Consider the following 13,355-nt stretch of genomic DNA (forward strand, 5'->3'; position numbering starts at 1 on the left):
CTTAGTCCTTAACTACTATAACCAAATTTCAAGTTTATATGTAATGAAGCCATAACACAGCATCTTCGCATCCTAGCAATATTCCGTTCTACTGGAGTAATGAAATCCATGACATGAGGAACCTACAGTATAAACACATGCGAACTTTTACCTCATATCACTGGATACAGAGGAAATGCCATGAGAGAGAAGCTCTCATGTCATGCTGGAACTGGATAGATTTATATTCTACGTACAATTCTACCCACTAAAATGGGGAGGAGGGAAGAGAGAAAGAAGATACAGTAAGGGTAGGATGTCAGGGCACATTAATTAATAACCCACATAAATCAATCACAGGAGATCTATGGCCCCTCCACCTGTCACAGGACTACAATTCCCATAATTTCTGGCCATTTGACATTTTGACTCAAGATGATGGTAGATGTATAATTACAACCAGATAGCCATGGTTTCCTCAATCCTGACACAAACAGGACCAATACATCTTCTTGAATGCTGTTTTTTATTCGTTCAGTTGCTTCCGACTCTTCATGACCTCATGGACCAGCCCACGCCAGAGCTCCCGGTCGGCCGTTGCCACAGCTCCTTCAAGCTCAAGCCAGTCACTTCAAGGATACCATCCATTCATCTTGCCCTAGGTCGGCCCCTCTTCCTTTTTCCTTCCTTTTCCCCCAGCACCATTATCTTCTCCAAACTTTCCTGTCTTCTCATTATGTGGCCAAAGTACTTAATCTTTGCCGCTAATATCCTTCCCTCCAGTGAGTAGTCGAGCATTTTTTCCTGGAGTATGGATTGGTTTGATCCTCTTGTGGTCCAAGGCACTCTCAGAATTTTCCTCCAACACCACAGTTCAAAAGCGTCTATCTTCCTTCGCTCAAACTTTCTTATGGTCCAGCTCTTGCATCCATAGGTTACTACGGGGAATACCATTGCTTTAACTATGCGGACCTTTGTTGCCACCATGATGTCCCTACTCTTCATTATTCTTGAATAAGTGTTATAAAGAATGGTAACTACAGAAACATTTCTCATACACCGATAACTAGACAAGCCGTACAATAAAATCCTAATATTTTCCTTGTACAGATGTATGGATACAACCATCCAACAGCCTACAAAAGAGGGCTCACATTACATGTTGAAATTATGACAGAATGACTCAGTGTAAAGGAATTCCTTATCATCATCAGTGATCATTCATGTCTGAGTATGATTGTCTTCCAAGTGTAGTGTCTTGGTGATGGGTCCGTAGGTGACTGTAGAGACCTATTCTTGATCCGCACGTTCTTCCACACTGAGGACATCAATTTCCAGATGGAAGGTGCTCCCAGTCAGACTTGGCTTGACGCCCCTTCCTCTTGACATGTTTCTCCCTTTCGCTCTCTATTCATGCCTCTTCACATTCTACAGGACTGTTGGTCACAACTGACCCCCAGTTAGAACGCTCAAGGGCCAGAGCTTCCCACTCCTTGGTGTCTATGCTACAGTTTTTAAGGTTGGCTTTAAACTCATATTTAAATCTCTTTTCCTGGTTACCAACATTCCATTTTCCATTCTTAAGTAGGGAGTACAGTAACTGCTTTGTGGATCATTTGTTTTGTGGCAGTTTAAGATCAGGCATTGGACAATGTGGTCAGTCCAGCAAAATTGATGGCGAAGGATCATCGTTTCAAGGCTGGTAGTCTTTGCTTCTTCCAGCATGCTGACATTTATCTGTCTGACTTCCCAAGTGACTTGCAGGATTTTTCGGAGGCAACACTAATGGAATTGTTCCAGAAGTTGAGTGTGACGTCTGTAGACAGTCCACGTTTCGCAAGTGTATAACAGGGCTGGGAGGACAATGGCTTTATAAACAAGCATCCTGGTTTCCCTACAAATGTCCCTATCCTCAAACACTATCTGCTTCATTCAGAAAAATGCTGCACTGGTGGAGCTCAAACGGTGTTGTATTTCAATGTCAATGGTGACTTTTGTGGAGAGGTGGCTATCAAGGTAGCTGAAATGGTCGACATTTTCTAACATTACACCATTAAGATGTATTTCTGGCATTGCAGAGGGATTGGCTGGTGCCTGCTGAAAGAGCAGTTTGGTTTTCTCAATGTTCAGTGAGAGGCCAAGCTTTTCATATGCTTCTGCAAAGATATTTAGAGTGGCTTGTTGGTCTACTTATGAATAAGCACATTATCATTGGAATATTGGGAGTTCTATAACAGATGTTGTTGTGACCTTGGTTTTGGCTTTCAGTCTGCTGAGGTTAAATAGCTTTCCATCTGCCTGATAGATGATTTCCATGCTGGTAGGAAGCTTCTAGGCTTGCTCAAATAATTCGTTTTTCCCGTTAACCGTTATTAATTCGTTATTTTCGTTTGTTTTGAAGCAATTTTGAAGCATTGGTTGTCCACACGTCTGGATATCGCGGTTTCGAATCGCGAGAGGCCGTTTTTCGTTATGTCGTCGTTTTTTTCGTTAGGAAAAAACAGCTTTTGCAAATCTCCCAAACTCCCACCATTCAGGCCCTTTCCTTTTGCCCCTCAGCAAAAGGGGCGTCACGGGCTCAGCCAATGGGAGGGGGCGAGGGGGAAGGAGGCCGAGGAGGAGGAGGAAGACGGAGGGGGGAAATGGCCGCCGCCGCCGCCTCGCCTCAGCTCAGGCCTGGTGTCTCTCTGTGAGGCGGGAAGGCGGCGGATGGAGCCGGGAATGGAGAGACCGAGAGAGACAGAGAGGGGCCCGGCGGTGAGGTTTTGACGTCTGTGCGAAGCTAGGCAAGTGGGGTTTATATATCTGTGGAAGGTCCAGGGTGGGAGAAAGAACTCTTGTCTGTGGGAGGCAAGTGTGAATGTTGCAATTGGTCACCTTGATTAGCATTGAATAGCCTTGCAGCTTCAAAGCCTGGCTGCTTCCTACCTGGGGGAATCCTTTGTTGGGAGGTATTAGCTGGCCCTGATTGTTTCCTGTCTGGAATTCCCATTTTTTGGGTGTTGTTCTTTTACTGTCCTGATTTTAGCTTTTCTGTAGCTAAAAATGCATATAAAATTGATTCTATAGGGAGGATAAATGATTGGATTTCAACTCCTACAGCTTGGCTTTCTCTGCCAATAATGGTACCCATCTTGGATATTGTAAGGGATTTATTATTATTATTATTATTATTATTAGACCTTGCTCCCAGGAAGGTGCCTTCGCTGTGGCTCCCAACTTATCTATCTATCTACCTTTCCACATATTCTCCACATTGTGTGTATGTGTATGTATATTATATATACATGAGCCCCGATGGCGAAGTGTGTTAAAGCACTGAGCTGCTGAACTTGCAGACCGAAAGGTCCCAGGTTCAAATCCCGGGAGCAGAGTGAGTGCCCACTGTTAGCTCCAGCTTCTGCCAACCTAGCAGCTTGAAAACATGCCAATGTGAGTAGATCAATAGGTACCGCTCTGGCGGGAAGGTAATGGCACTCCATGTAGTCATGCCGGCCACATGACCATGGAGGTGTCTATGGACAACACTGGCTCTTGGGCTTAGAAATGGAGATGAGCACCAACCCCCAGAGTCAGACATGACTGAACTTAACGTCAAGGGATACCTTTACCTTTACCTATACACACACACACACACACACACACACACACACACACATTATGCAGGGACTATATATACACAGTATATATCACACACACACCAATTTAACAAAGTTTCAGCCACAAAAACAAAGTTTCTGAAGTAGAACAATGACTTTCACAGTAAAGACAACCCAATTTAACAGGAAATAAGACTTTCAAACCAGGAACAGATTTCTGCAATTATTAAAAATGGTTTATTATAAAAGCTATGAAAATTCGCCAAAAATCAGAGGATACGGGAAACGTTCCAAATTTTGGTGAGCTATCAGTGTTAAATGTGTTCTACCACTGTACCAAGTTGGAAGAAGATCACTCAAAAAATGAGGGTGGGAGAGTCCTGTAAAGTCCTCTCCCTCTGTGCTGTTTTTGGGAATTGCGCATGCGCGTCCGCCATTAACGAATTAATTTCGAAAATAACGAATTTTCGTTAATTTCGAAAAATTTTGGGGACAAAATTCGTAAATAGCAACAAAAACGAAAAACTGCCCCCTCTAGTTTTGAAACGAGTTTAGAATCAAATTTTTCATGGATCGATCAAGCCTAGAAGCTTCCCATCAACAAGGTACAGTATTATAGCAATGAAGATGGAGAATAAGGTTGGGACAATAACACATCCCTGTTTCACACCTGATTCCACCTAAAATGGGTCACTTTTGGAGCCACTGCTGTCCAAGGCTATTGCCATCATGTCGTTCACAAATTTGTCAGGGCAACCAATTTTTTGTAGGATGGTCCGCTGTGATTCACTTTGTCGAATGCCTTTGCAAGGTCAATGAATGCCATTTATAGTTTGATTTTGTTCCCTGTATTTTTCTTGGAGCTGTCATGCAGTGAAGGTCATATTCACCGTTCCTCTAGAGGGGCGGAAGCCATTCTGGAATTCTGGGAGGACGTCTTCTGAAATAGGTAGAAGACAGTTTGCAAGAATTCTTGTGAGAATTTTCCCAGCGGAGGTTAGAAGGGAGATACCTCGATAATTTCCAGTCTGTTCTTTGCCCTTTTTTGAAAAGGATGATGATGGTGGCATTGCTGGGATTTTCTCAGTCACTCACACTTTTTCCATGAGCTGGTGAAGTTGTTGTGTCAGCTCAGGTCCACCTTCTTTAAAGATTTCAGAAGGGATTCCATCAGGTCCGCTGGCTTTGTTGTTTTTTCAGTTGGCTGATGGCTCTGCTGACTTCCTCCAAAAAAGGCAGTGCTGCAAGCTCATCTCTAATTTGTTGTTGTGGGATTTGCAAGGGAACCTCTTTGGCCATGTTCGATCTGCGGTTAAGGAGGTTGTGGTAATGCTCTTTCCAACATATTGCGATTGATTTTTAATCATTCAGAAGTATGGTTCCATCTGATGAGCGCATTGGGTGTATGCCATGATTTCGTGGTCCATAGATGACCTTTGTGGCATTAAAGAATCCCTGTGCATCATGGACATCTGCAAGGTGTTTGATTTCTTGAGCTTTTTTTGTCCACCAGATGTTTTTGAGTTCTCTGGTCCTTCTCTGAACCTCAGCTTTTGTGCTGCCATAGATCTTTTTGTCAGCAGCTCAGTTGGTGTCTGTCTGCCATATTTGAAAGGCTTTCACTTTCTTATCAATTAACTGTTGGATCTCGTTATCATTTTCATCGAACCAGTCTTGCTATTTCTTAGTTTGGTATCCAGTGGTTTCTTCACAGGAGCTCCTTATGTTTCTATGATGAAATGATGACAGAAAATTCAACCAAACCTATCTTGGACTCTATAATAAATGTACAATAAGCCAAATTTCACCTCCTTTCATTGTTTTTGTACAGTCTAGTTTTTATAACTTATTTGAAATATTTAGCCAATTATAAACACTAAAGATTTGTTTATAGAAATACTCATGTGATCTCCTTACATGAACATAGGCTAGATATCTATATGCATATGAGTCATGAAATATCCCAAGTATATAATATATACAACACCCGGATTACGAACAGGTTCTGTAGGTTTGTTCTTAAGTTGAATTTGAATGTAAATTAGAACAGGTACCTTTCATAAATGTAACTCAAGTAATAAAAAGTTTTGGATAATAAAGGAAAGGGTTAACACCCTGTAATGTTTATTTTGCTGTCTGCGCCCATTCAGAAGATTTCACCACATTTCCTGTTCCTGTGACAACTGGTTTTTGAAAATTTTGGGTTGTCATTGAAACAAGGATTGATGATAAGTCTTTTCCCCATAATAACTTACAGGAGTAAATTTCCCTTCCTAGGAGTAGATTTCCTCTCACCAACGGACAGGAAATGAGATGAAAAAGCAGTAAAAATCTCACAGTGGCTCTAACTCCCACACCAAACTAAACAAAACTTTTTTTAAAAATTGCAAAGAGTTCTACTTTAAATGCAACTTTGACAGATGATGTTTCTCTTAACATATTATTTATTTTTTAACCAGTGAATGTAAATGCTTAAACATTTTCATATACTGCAAAAGGCCTAGCACACGCTGAGGCTGATGCTCTCACTCCTGGGCCCACTGCCACCCCTGTTTGTAAATAGAGGAGTCATATGTAAGTCGGATGTTTGTAACTTGGGGACTGCCTATATATGGACACACAACAGTGACCTAACACACAATATTGGTTTTGTAAGGTATAACATGGCAGCAAATCACTGATTGTCACTGGAGGTACATATGACAGATAACTCTTAGCTTTCTGAATGATGTGGGATTTTATAAAGCATGATTCTAAGGGGAATCAATGTGTAAGAGTGGTAGAATAATACATACATGTCAGAATAAAGGTTTCTACCTGGTATAATTGCTTTCATTCTAAAGGAATATTTTCCACATGATCTACATGCAAGTTGAACTACATGTGCTTTGTATAAGATTGAAATTCACTTCTTGATTTGAACAATACCTACCTCTCATGTAAGATGCTTAGTAAAAGACAGAATGTAAACCGACCTCAAAACCAAAGTAAAATTAAATTATATATTATAGCATTGACTTTTTAATAGTCAATACTGATATTGAATTAGAAGTAAACACAACTAATTTCCTGGTATACTTGAATTATGGCCAAAATACACTTTTCATCTCGCTGACTAAGCAGTTTGAACTCCTATCCTTCACCAAAAATATAGAAATATCACACATACAACTATGCATGTGAATGCATTTCTTATATTTTGATCTGAATATAATATCTGACAGATTCGTCGTTTTAGTTAAAGTGGATATCTGAAAAAACCTTGGAAAACCGGGGGGTGGGGAGGGAAGAACAGACCATCTACTAAAAACATGCCCTACACTACACCACCAGATTTTCTCACACATGGCATAAGCAGACTTTAAAGGCTCTTATTTACAAATTAATTTACAAGAAACTTTTTCAATGGGTGGTAATAATAGCTGGAATACTTATGAATCCAAAGTTTTATTATGTGGTTTGGATGCAACAGCACAATCCACAATCCAGAATTGCTTTTTCCCCACCTGTGATGTTAACAACTTCACAGGTGCTAGCATGGATATAGGGTTAAAGCCTCACTTCTGCCATGGATTTACTATGCAGTCACAACTTCAAATTCCCAGCAGAAACACTGATTATTTCTCTCATAGGAAGGTTGTAAAAGAAAACAAAAACAGTGACAAACATTTTGTAACTCAAACACTAACTAAATCAATATCAAATAATTAGTAAGTATATCAGAGCTAACATATATTCTGCCTTTGTGAGCTTTTAACTGCAAATCTGTGGGAAAGTAGTTTGTCATATCCTGTGAACACATACCAAAAGAAGGGCATGCTAGTACCCACCCTCAACTCCGGTGCTGTAAAAGGCAATTGACCACATTCCTAATACATAGCACATTATCAGAGTTCTATGCAAAAGCCTTTTAGTAAAGATGGAAAATAGTACAGGTTGAGCATCCCTTTTCAGAAATGCACAAGACCATAATGTTTTAATTTTGGATTTTGTAATATCTATACAGTGTTCCCTCACTTATTGCGGAGGTTAGGTTTCAGGACCACCTGCAATAAGTGAAAAGCCGCAACGCAATAGGGAAGCTATATTATTTTAATATTTATACATTATTTTAGTAGTTATACACTATTTTAAGTCTTTATCAACCAATCGTGTGTTGATAAATTGCCTCCTTCTCCTCCCATTGCTGCTTGGACTCCTTTTCTCTCCCTATGGCTTCTCCTTCCTCCCTTCCTTAGGCTGTAAATTGTATTTTTTTATGATTTATAATAGTCTTTTAGAGTTTATTGAAAAACCGCAAAACAGCGAATCCGTGAAAAGTGAACCGCTAAGTAGTGAGGGAACACTGTATTTGCATATAGTTATATAGTGTTTCATATATCCCTTATACACACATCCTGGAGGTAATTTCATGCAATATCTAAATCAATTGTTCCCAAACTATTTGGCCTACCGCCCCCTTTCTAGAAAACATATTACTCAGCATCCCCTGGAAAGGAGGGCGTGGCTTAGAGGGGTGGGTGTGGCTCCTGCTCAAGAGGGCAGGGCTGAGCCTCTCCCCTAGTCCAAGATGCAGGGCTGGGAGGGGGAGGTGGGTGGGGCCACAAATGGGCGGCCAGGACTGGGATGGGCAGAGTTACGAGCTGAGGCAGGGCTGAGATTCTATCCCTGTCCTGCGGTGCCTGCCAGGACACAGGGGGCAGGGCTAGAGGAAGAGACGGGGCCTTTTCCCAAGTGCCTGACGGGGCTGAACCTCTATACCCCGCCCCTGTGTTCTAACAAGTGCCTCAGGGGAGGTATACAGAGGCTGAGCCCTGTCTCGCACTCTTGGGAAGCGGCCCCGCCCCCGCCCCGCCCTTTAGTCCTAAAAGGCCTCTCAGGAGAGGTATAGAGGCTCAGCCCTGTCTCGGGCTCTTGGAAGGAGGCCCCGCCCCCTTTCCTAGCTCCACCCTCTGTGTCCCAACAAGCGCCTCAGGAGAGGTATAGATTCTCAGCCCTGTCTCAGGCTCTTGGGAAGAAGCCCCGTTCCTTCCCTGGCCCCGTCCCGTGTCCTAACAGGTGCCATCGCCGCCCCCCTGGATCGCTTTACAATACCATAGCATCACATATAGTATATATAGGATGCCCTACGGTCCACGCTGGATATGTATTTTAATAGTATTGTTTTAATCTATGTATTTTAACAGTGTTGTACCCTGTGGGAAACTACTGAAATTTATTATTATGGTTGGTAGAAAATGCAAACGTGTCACTGTCTCAGTTCCCTATTGTGGAGAATTTTGGAATTCTGGATAAGGGATGCTGAACAGAAGATGCTTTCACAGAGGATGCATCTACACCAGTGATTCCCAAAGTGGGCACTACCGCCCCCTGGTGGGCGCTGCAGCGAGCCAGGGCGGCGGTGATGGCCACAGGTGCATTGGGGGCGATAAATAACTTTATTACCTTTCTATTCTGAGTTCAAAAAATAATTTCATAATTTCAAACTTCAATGTTTCTAATTTACACCTTTCTTTACTATATTTTACGAAAAAGGTAGAAACATTAATGGATATATCTTTCTGGTAAATAGCTACTAAAATTTTTTTTAAAGTAATTTCCAGGGGGCGCTGAGTAATATTTTTTCTGGAAAGGGGGTGGTAGGCCAAATAGTTTGGGAACCACTAATCTACACTGACCGTATAATGAAGTTCAAACTTCATTATAAGTTTATAAGTTTTGTAAGTTTGAACTTTAAAAAATTCAAACTTCATTATACATCACCAAGTGCATTCCGCTTTGCATAATTCTCAACAAACGGTTCAAAACTCCTTACAAAAGACATGCAAAACTTTATTTGATGAGACCACTGCTCCTTAGACTGTGGGTCCTGGCTCCAAATGGTTTCTCCTTGGCTCAATGTTAGGGTCACAAAAAATTTGGCAACAGTAAAAGGTTTCCGAATTCCACCCATTTACATAGATCTGTTAGCAACAAGGTGCAGGATTTACTGTGGATTTGCAGCAAATGCTTCAGCTATACTCCACCAAAAGAAAATCCAGCCTGTTTAGAAAGCCTATCAGTAAATATTTGATTTTTAAACCTGTTTCACATTCTTATGTACCTTTCAAGGTCAATACCTTTAAAACCCTAAACGGTTTGATTCCAGACTATCTGATCACCCGCCTCTCCTCATATGAACCTACCTGGACATTGGGGAGGCCCTTCTCTTGGTCCCACCCCTGTCCCAAACCCAGCTGGTGGGGATGAGTGGGCCTTCTCTGCAATCGCCCCTCCTTTCACCTCTGGAACTCTCTTCCAAAAGATATTAGAATGGCTTCATGCGTTCCCCTCTTTCAGAAAGCAGTTAAAACTTTACCTATGTGCCCAGGCATATAGAGAGCAGAATGTCTGAAGGTCTGCCTTTACCAAACAAGAAATGTTTATGTCCATGGATATGGCTTTTAACTATGGGTATGGTTTTTTAATCGATGGATCTGACTTTTAACTTTTTTACTGCTGCTGTGAAATTTGTGTTTTATTGGTCTTTATTATGTTTTGGTTATGACTGAATGTTTATACTATTTAACTCATTGTGTATTTGTATGGCATTGAATGGTTGCCTTTTATGTGTTGTGGAAGATTTTCATGGCCGGAATCACTGAGTTACTGTGAGTTTTCTGGGCTCATCCACCTTGATGAGCATTGAAAAGCCTCGCAGCTTCAAGGCCTGGCTGCTTACTGCCTGGGGAATCCTTTGTTAGATGTTTATTAATTACGCTTGCCACTTGGAAGGTCCAGGGTGGGAGAAACAGACTCTTGTCTGTTGGAGGCAAGACTTTTCAATGCTCATCAAGGTGATTAATTAGAACATTCACACTGGCCTCCAACAGACAAGAGTTCTTTTTCCCACCCTAGACCTTCTACAGATATATAAACCTCCCTTGTCTAGTTTCCAATATACCTCACACCCTCTCAGGATGCCTGCCATAGATGTGGGCGAAACGCCAGGAGAGAATGCTTCTGGAACATGACCATACAGCTCGGAAAACGCACAGCAACCCAGCTACCGTTTATGTTGTAAACCACCTCGAGTCCCCAAGGGGAGATGGGGCGGGATATAAATAAAGTTTATGATTGATTGATACCTAGGGGGTCACAATAAAAGTTCTCGGGCGGAAAGGGGTCGCAAGTGGAAAAAGTTTAAGAAGCAAAACAACCGGAAACAACCGGAAAGGAAGCCACAAGGTGAGAAAACACAAAGCAGGAGCGAGAGAGGGAAGGAAGAGTCGGACTGTGGGCCTGAGAGGAGGCCGGACCCTGACCCGCGACGCCTCCCCCGCAGATAGTAGTAATGAAAACAGGCTCCCGCAGCCGACATTTGGGCGGCACTCGCGCGACTCTTCCTTTCCTGCAGCGCAGGAGCCGCGTCACACTGAGCCTTGTTTACACCTGACGGAACCGATCCGCCTTAAAGGGGCAGGCGGCCTTTCCGTCCAGGTGCGTCGGCGAAGCCCCAGCCTCCTCCTCTTCCTCGGCCTTCGCGGGCCCACTTCCCTCCGAGGACGAGGGGCTCCAACTGGGCCTGGCCTGCCCTCGGGAGGCGTCCATCTCCTCTCCCCTCCCCTCCCCTCCCCTCCCCTCCCCTTCCCTTCCTCCCGGGCCTTGTACCAGTTCGTCATGTCCAGGAAGAAGGCGCATCCGGCGGGGCTGAGTTGGAAGCCGAGCAGGCGCTGGAACTCCCCGATGAGCACGTCCTTGTCGGTGGTGCCCAGGCAGCTGAACTTCTGCATCAGCTCCGCGTCCAAGTCCACGTCCATCCCCTCCATGGCGGCGGCGACGGCGGCGGGACCCGCGCCTCTCCGCCCGCGCCAGCCCGGCCTCTTCCACTAGGCCCCGCGGTGCCCCTCAGCCGCCACGGCCGCCGTTGCCTCACAGCTCCGCGGGGGAGGGGAAGCCAGGCAGCGGGCAAGCAGGCGGGCGGGCGAGCGGGCGAGCGGGGATCACGTCAGGCACGCTGACGACGTCGCCGGCGCCAGCACGCAGCGCGGCGTCACAGACGTGGTGACGTCACGCCGCAGGAGTCCCACACACAATGCAGAAGACGGAGCGCAAGGGAAGGGGGAGGAGGGAAGAGGGAGGATTGTTTACATATAGAATGCCTACAAGTAGACCGAGCTGGGAAGAGTTCATTTGCATCCCAGAATCCTCTGCCCGCCAGGCCCAACTGACAAAGCTGACCAGTACTGGGGAATAGCACGCCCCCTCCCCCAAACCAAAATGACTGCAACAAAAAGCTCTGGTTTTAAAAGCCCGGTCATAGCAAATTTCAACATGGAACACTTTGAAAAACAAGCGCTGAAAACAGCGCTCTAACTGGAGGTCTGCTGTGAATGGAAGGCTTAAGGAAGAAATGTGCCAAGAAGAAGGCATATCAAGACAACCCTAACCAGGACTGCCTTCTTTCTGGAAACTCATGTCTTCACTAAGGAAGAGCATGCGAGTCAACAATCTCCACAGCCACCTACACATCCACTGTCAAAACACTACACTTGGAGGAGCATCATCCTCAGGCTACGAGGGATTGCCCAAGTAAAGTAAGGAAACAGCACCAAAAAAGCCCACTACATGGTTCAGATATGTGGACGGACACCTTCACCATTTGGAGCCATGGAGAAGAAGAACTATAAGTTCCTGGACCACCTCAACAGCATCCACCCAAACATTCAATTCACCATGGAAAAAGAAAATGAAGGAAAACTGCCATTTCTAGATGTCCTAGGCGTCCGACTCTGGGGGTTGGTGCTCATCTCAATTTCTAAGCTGAAGAGCCAGTGTTGTCCGCAGACGCCCCCAAGGTCATATGGCTGGCATGACTGAGGATGCCTGCCTCAAACTCTGAGGATGCCTGCCTCAAACGTCAGAAAAGAATGCTTCTGGTACATGGCCATACAGCCTGAAAAACTCACAACAACCCAATAATTTCTCTACTAGGAAAGAATAAAAGTCCTGCAGGGTAGTTCCCCCTGCCCCCTGTACCTGCGGATTCTACATCCACACACCCTACCAATCCCACAGAGCTTGAAAATATTTTTTTAAAAATATTCAAAATCCAAACCTTAATTTTGTCATTTTATTTAAGTGGCAACATTTTACCATGCTATTGTATATAATGAGACTTGAGCACTCACGGATTTGGTGATTTTGTATTTTGTTTGCGTTAGAATATACATAGAATTGTTGGCTTGACATATTAGAACTAAAACTTGTGTGTACGTGCTTTAGTTTGGCATTTTCTTTCCTTTCTTAAGCTATTTTTTAAAATAACATTTTGTCTAAAACTCCAGACAATAATTTAGTTAATAAATAATTAGTACATTTATTTTGATTAAGCACTGATGGTTAAATAAAATATGATCCAGAGCTATGTGGTTGAGAAATGTGAACCCTATATACACACACAAATATACCCATACACACATGCTATAACTATATTATACATGCTTATTCAGAGATCTGCCTCAGTTCAGTTTTCAGTTCCCAAGTGTGTGTAAAATCGCACATTTCCTTGTTCCGATTAGGCAAGATGGAGAGTTCTGATTAGGATCTCTCAAAACCGGTCTCTAGCAATAATCTTGCTTTGCTCGAAGGGCTGGTTTACACAAAGCCTAAAGGCAAAGCAACTATACATCTCTTTCAAAAAACAAAAACAAAAAAACAAATGCAGCTTTACTCCACTGGAGATCATGGTCATATGGTATATGTTTATATGAGCAAAGTTTAAAATCATTTAAATCA

General features: G+C 43.4%; 1 protein-coding gene across 1 annotated transcript in view; it reads right to left on the reverse strand.

Moving 5' to 3' along the window:
• ilrun (inflammation and lipid regulator with UBA-like and NBR1-like domains) overlaps positions 1-11,588 on the reverse strand; it is a 51,132-nt gene extending 39,544 nt beyond the window's left edge. Inside the window, exon 1 of the mRNA XM_003220341.4 lies at positions 11,229-11,588. Within this exon, the coding sequence (XP_003220389.1) occupies positions 11,229-11,386 (158 nt within the window). The 5' untranslated portion in view covers positions 11,387-11,588. The remainder of the gene's footprint in view (positions 1-11,228) is intronic.
• Positions 11,589-13,355: the final 1,767 nt, after the last annotated feature.

Source organism: Anolis carolinensis, chromosome 4, assembly GCF_035594765.1.
Source record: "Anolis carolinensis isolate JA03-04 chromosome 4, rAnoCar3.1.pri, whole genome shotgun sequence".
Classification (NCBI taxonomy): domain Eukaryota; kingdom Metazoa; phylum Chordata; class Lepidosauria; order Squamata; family Dactyloidae; genus Anolis; species Anolis carolinensis.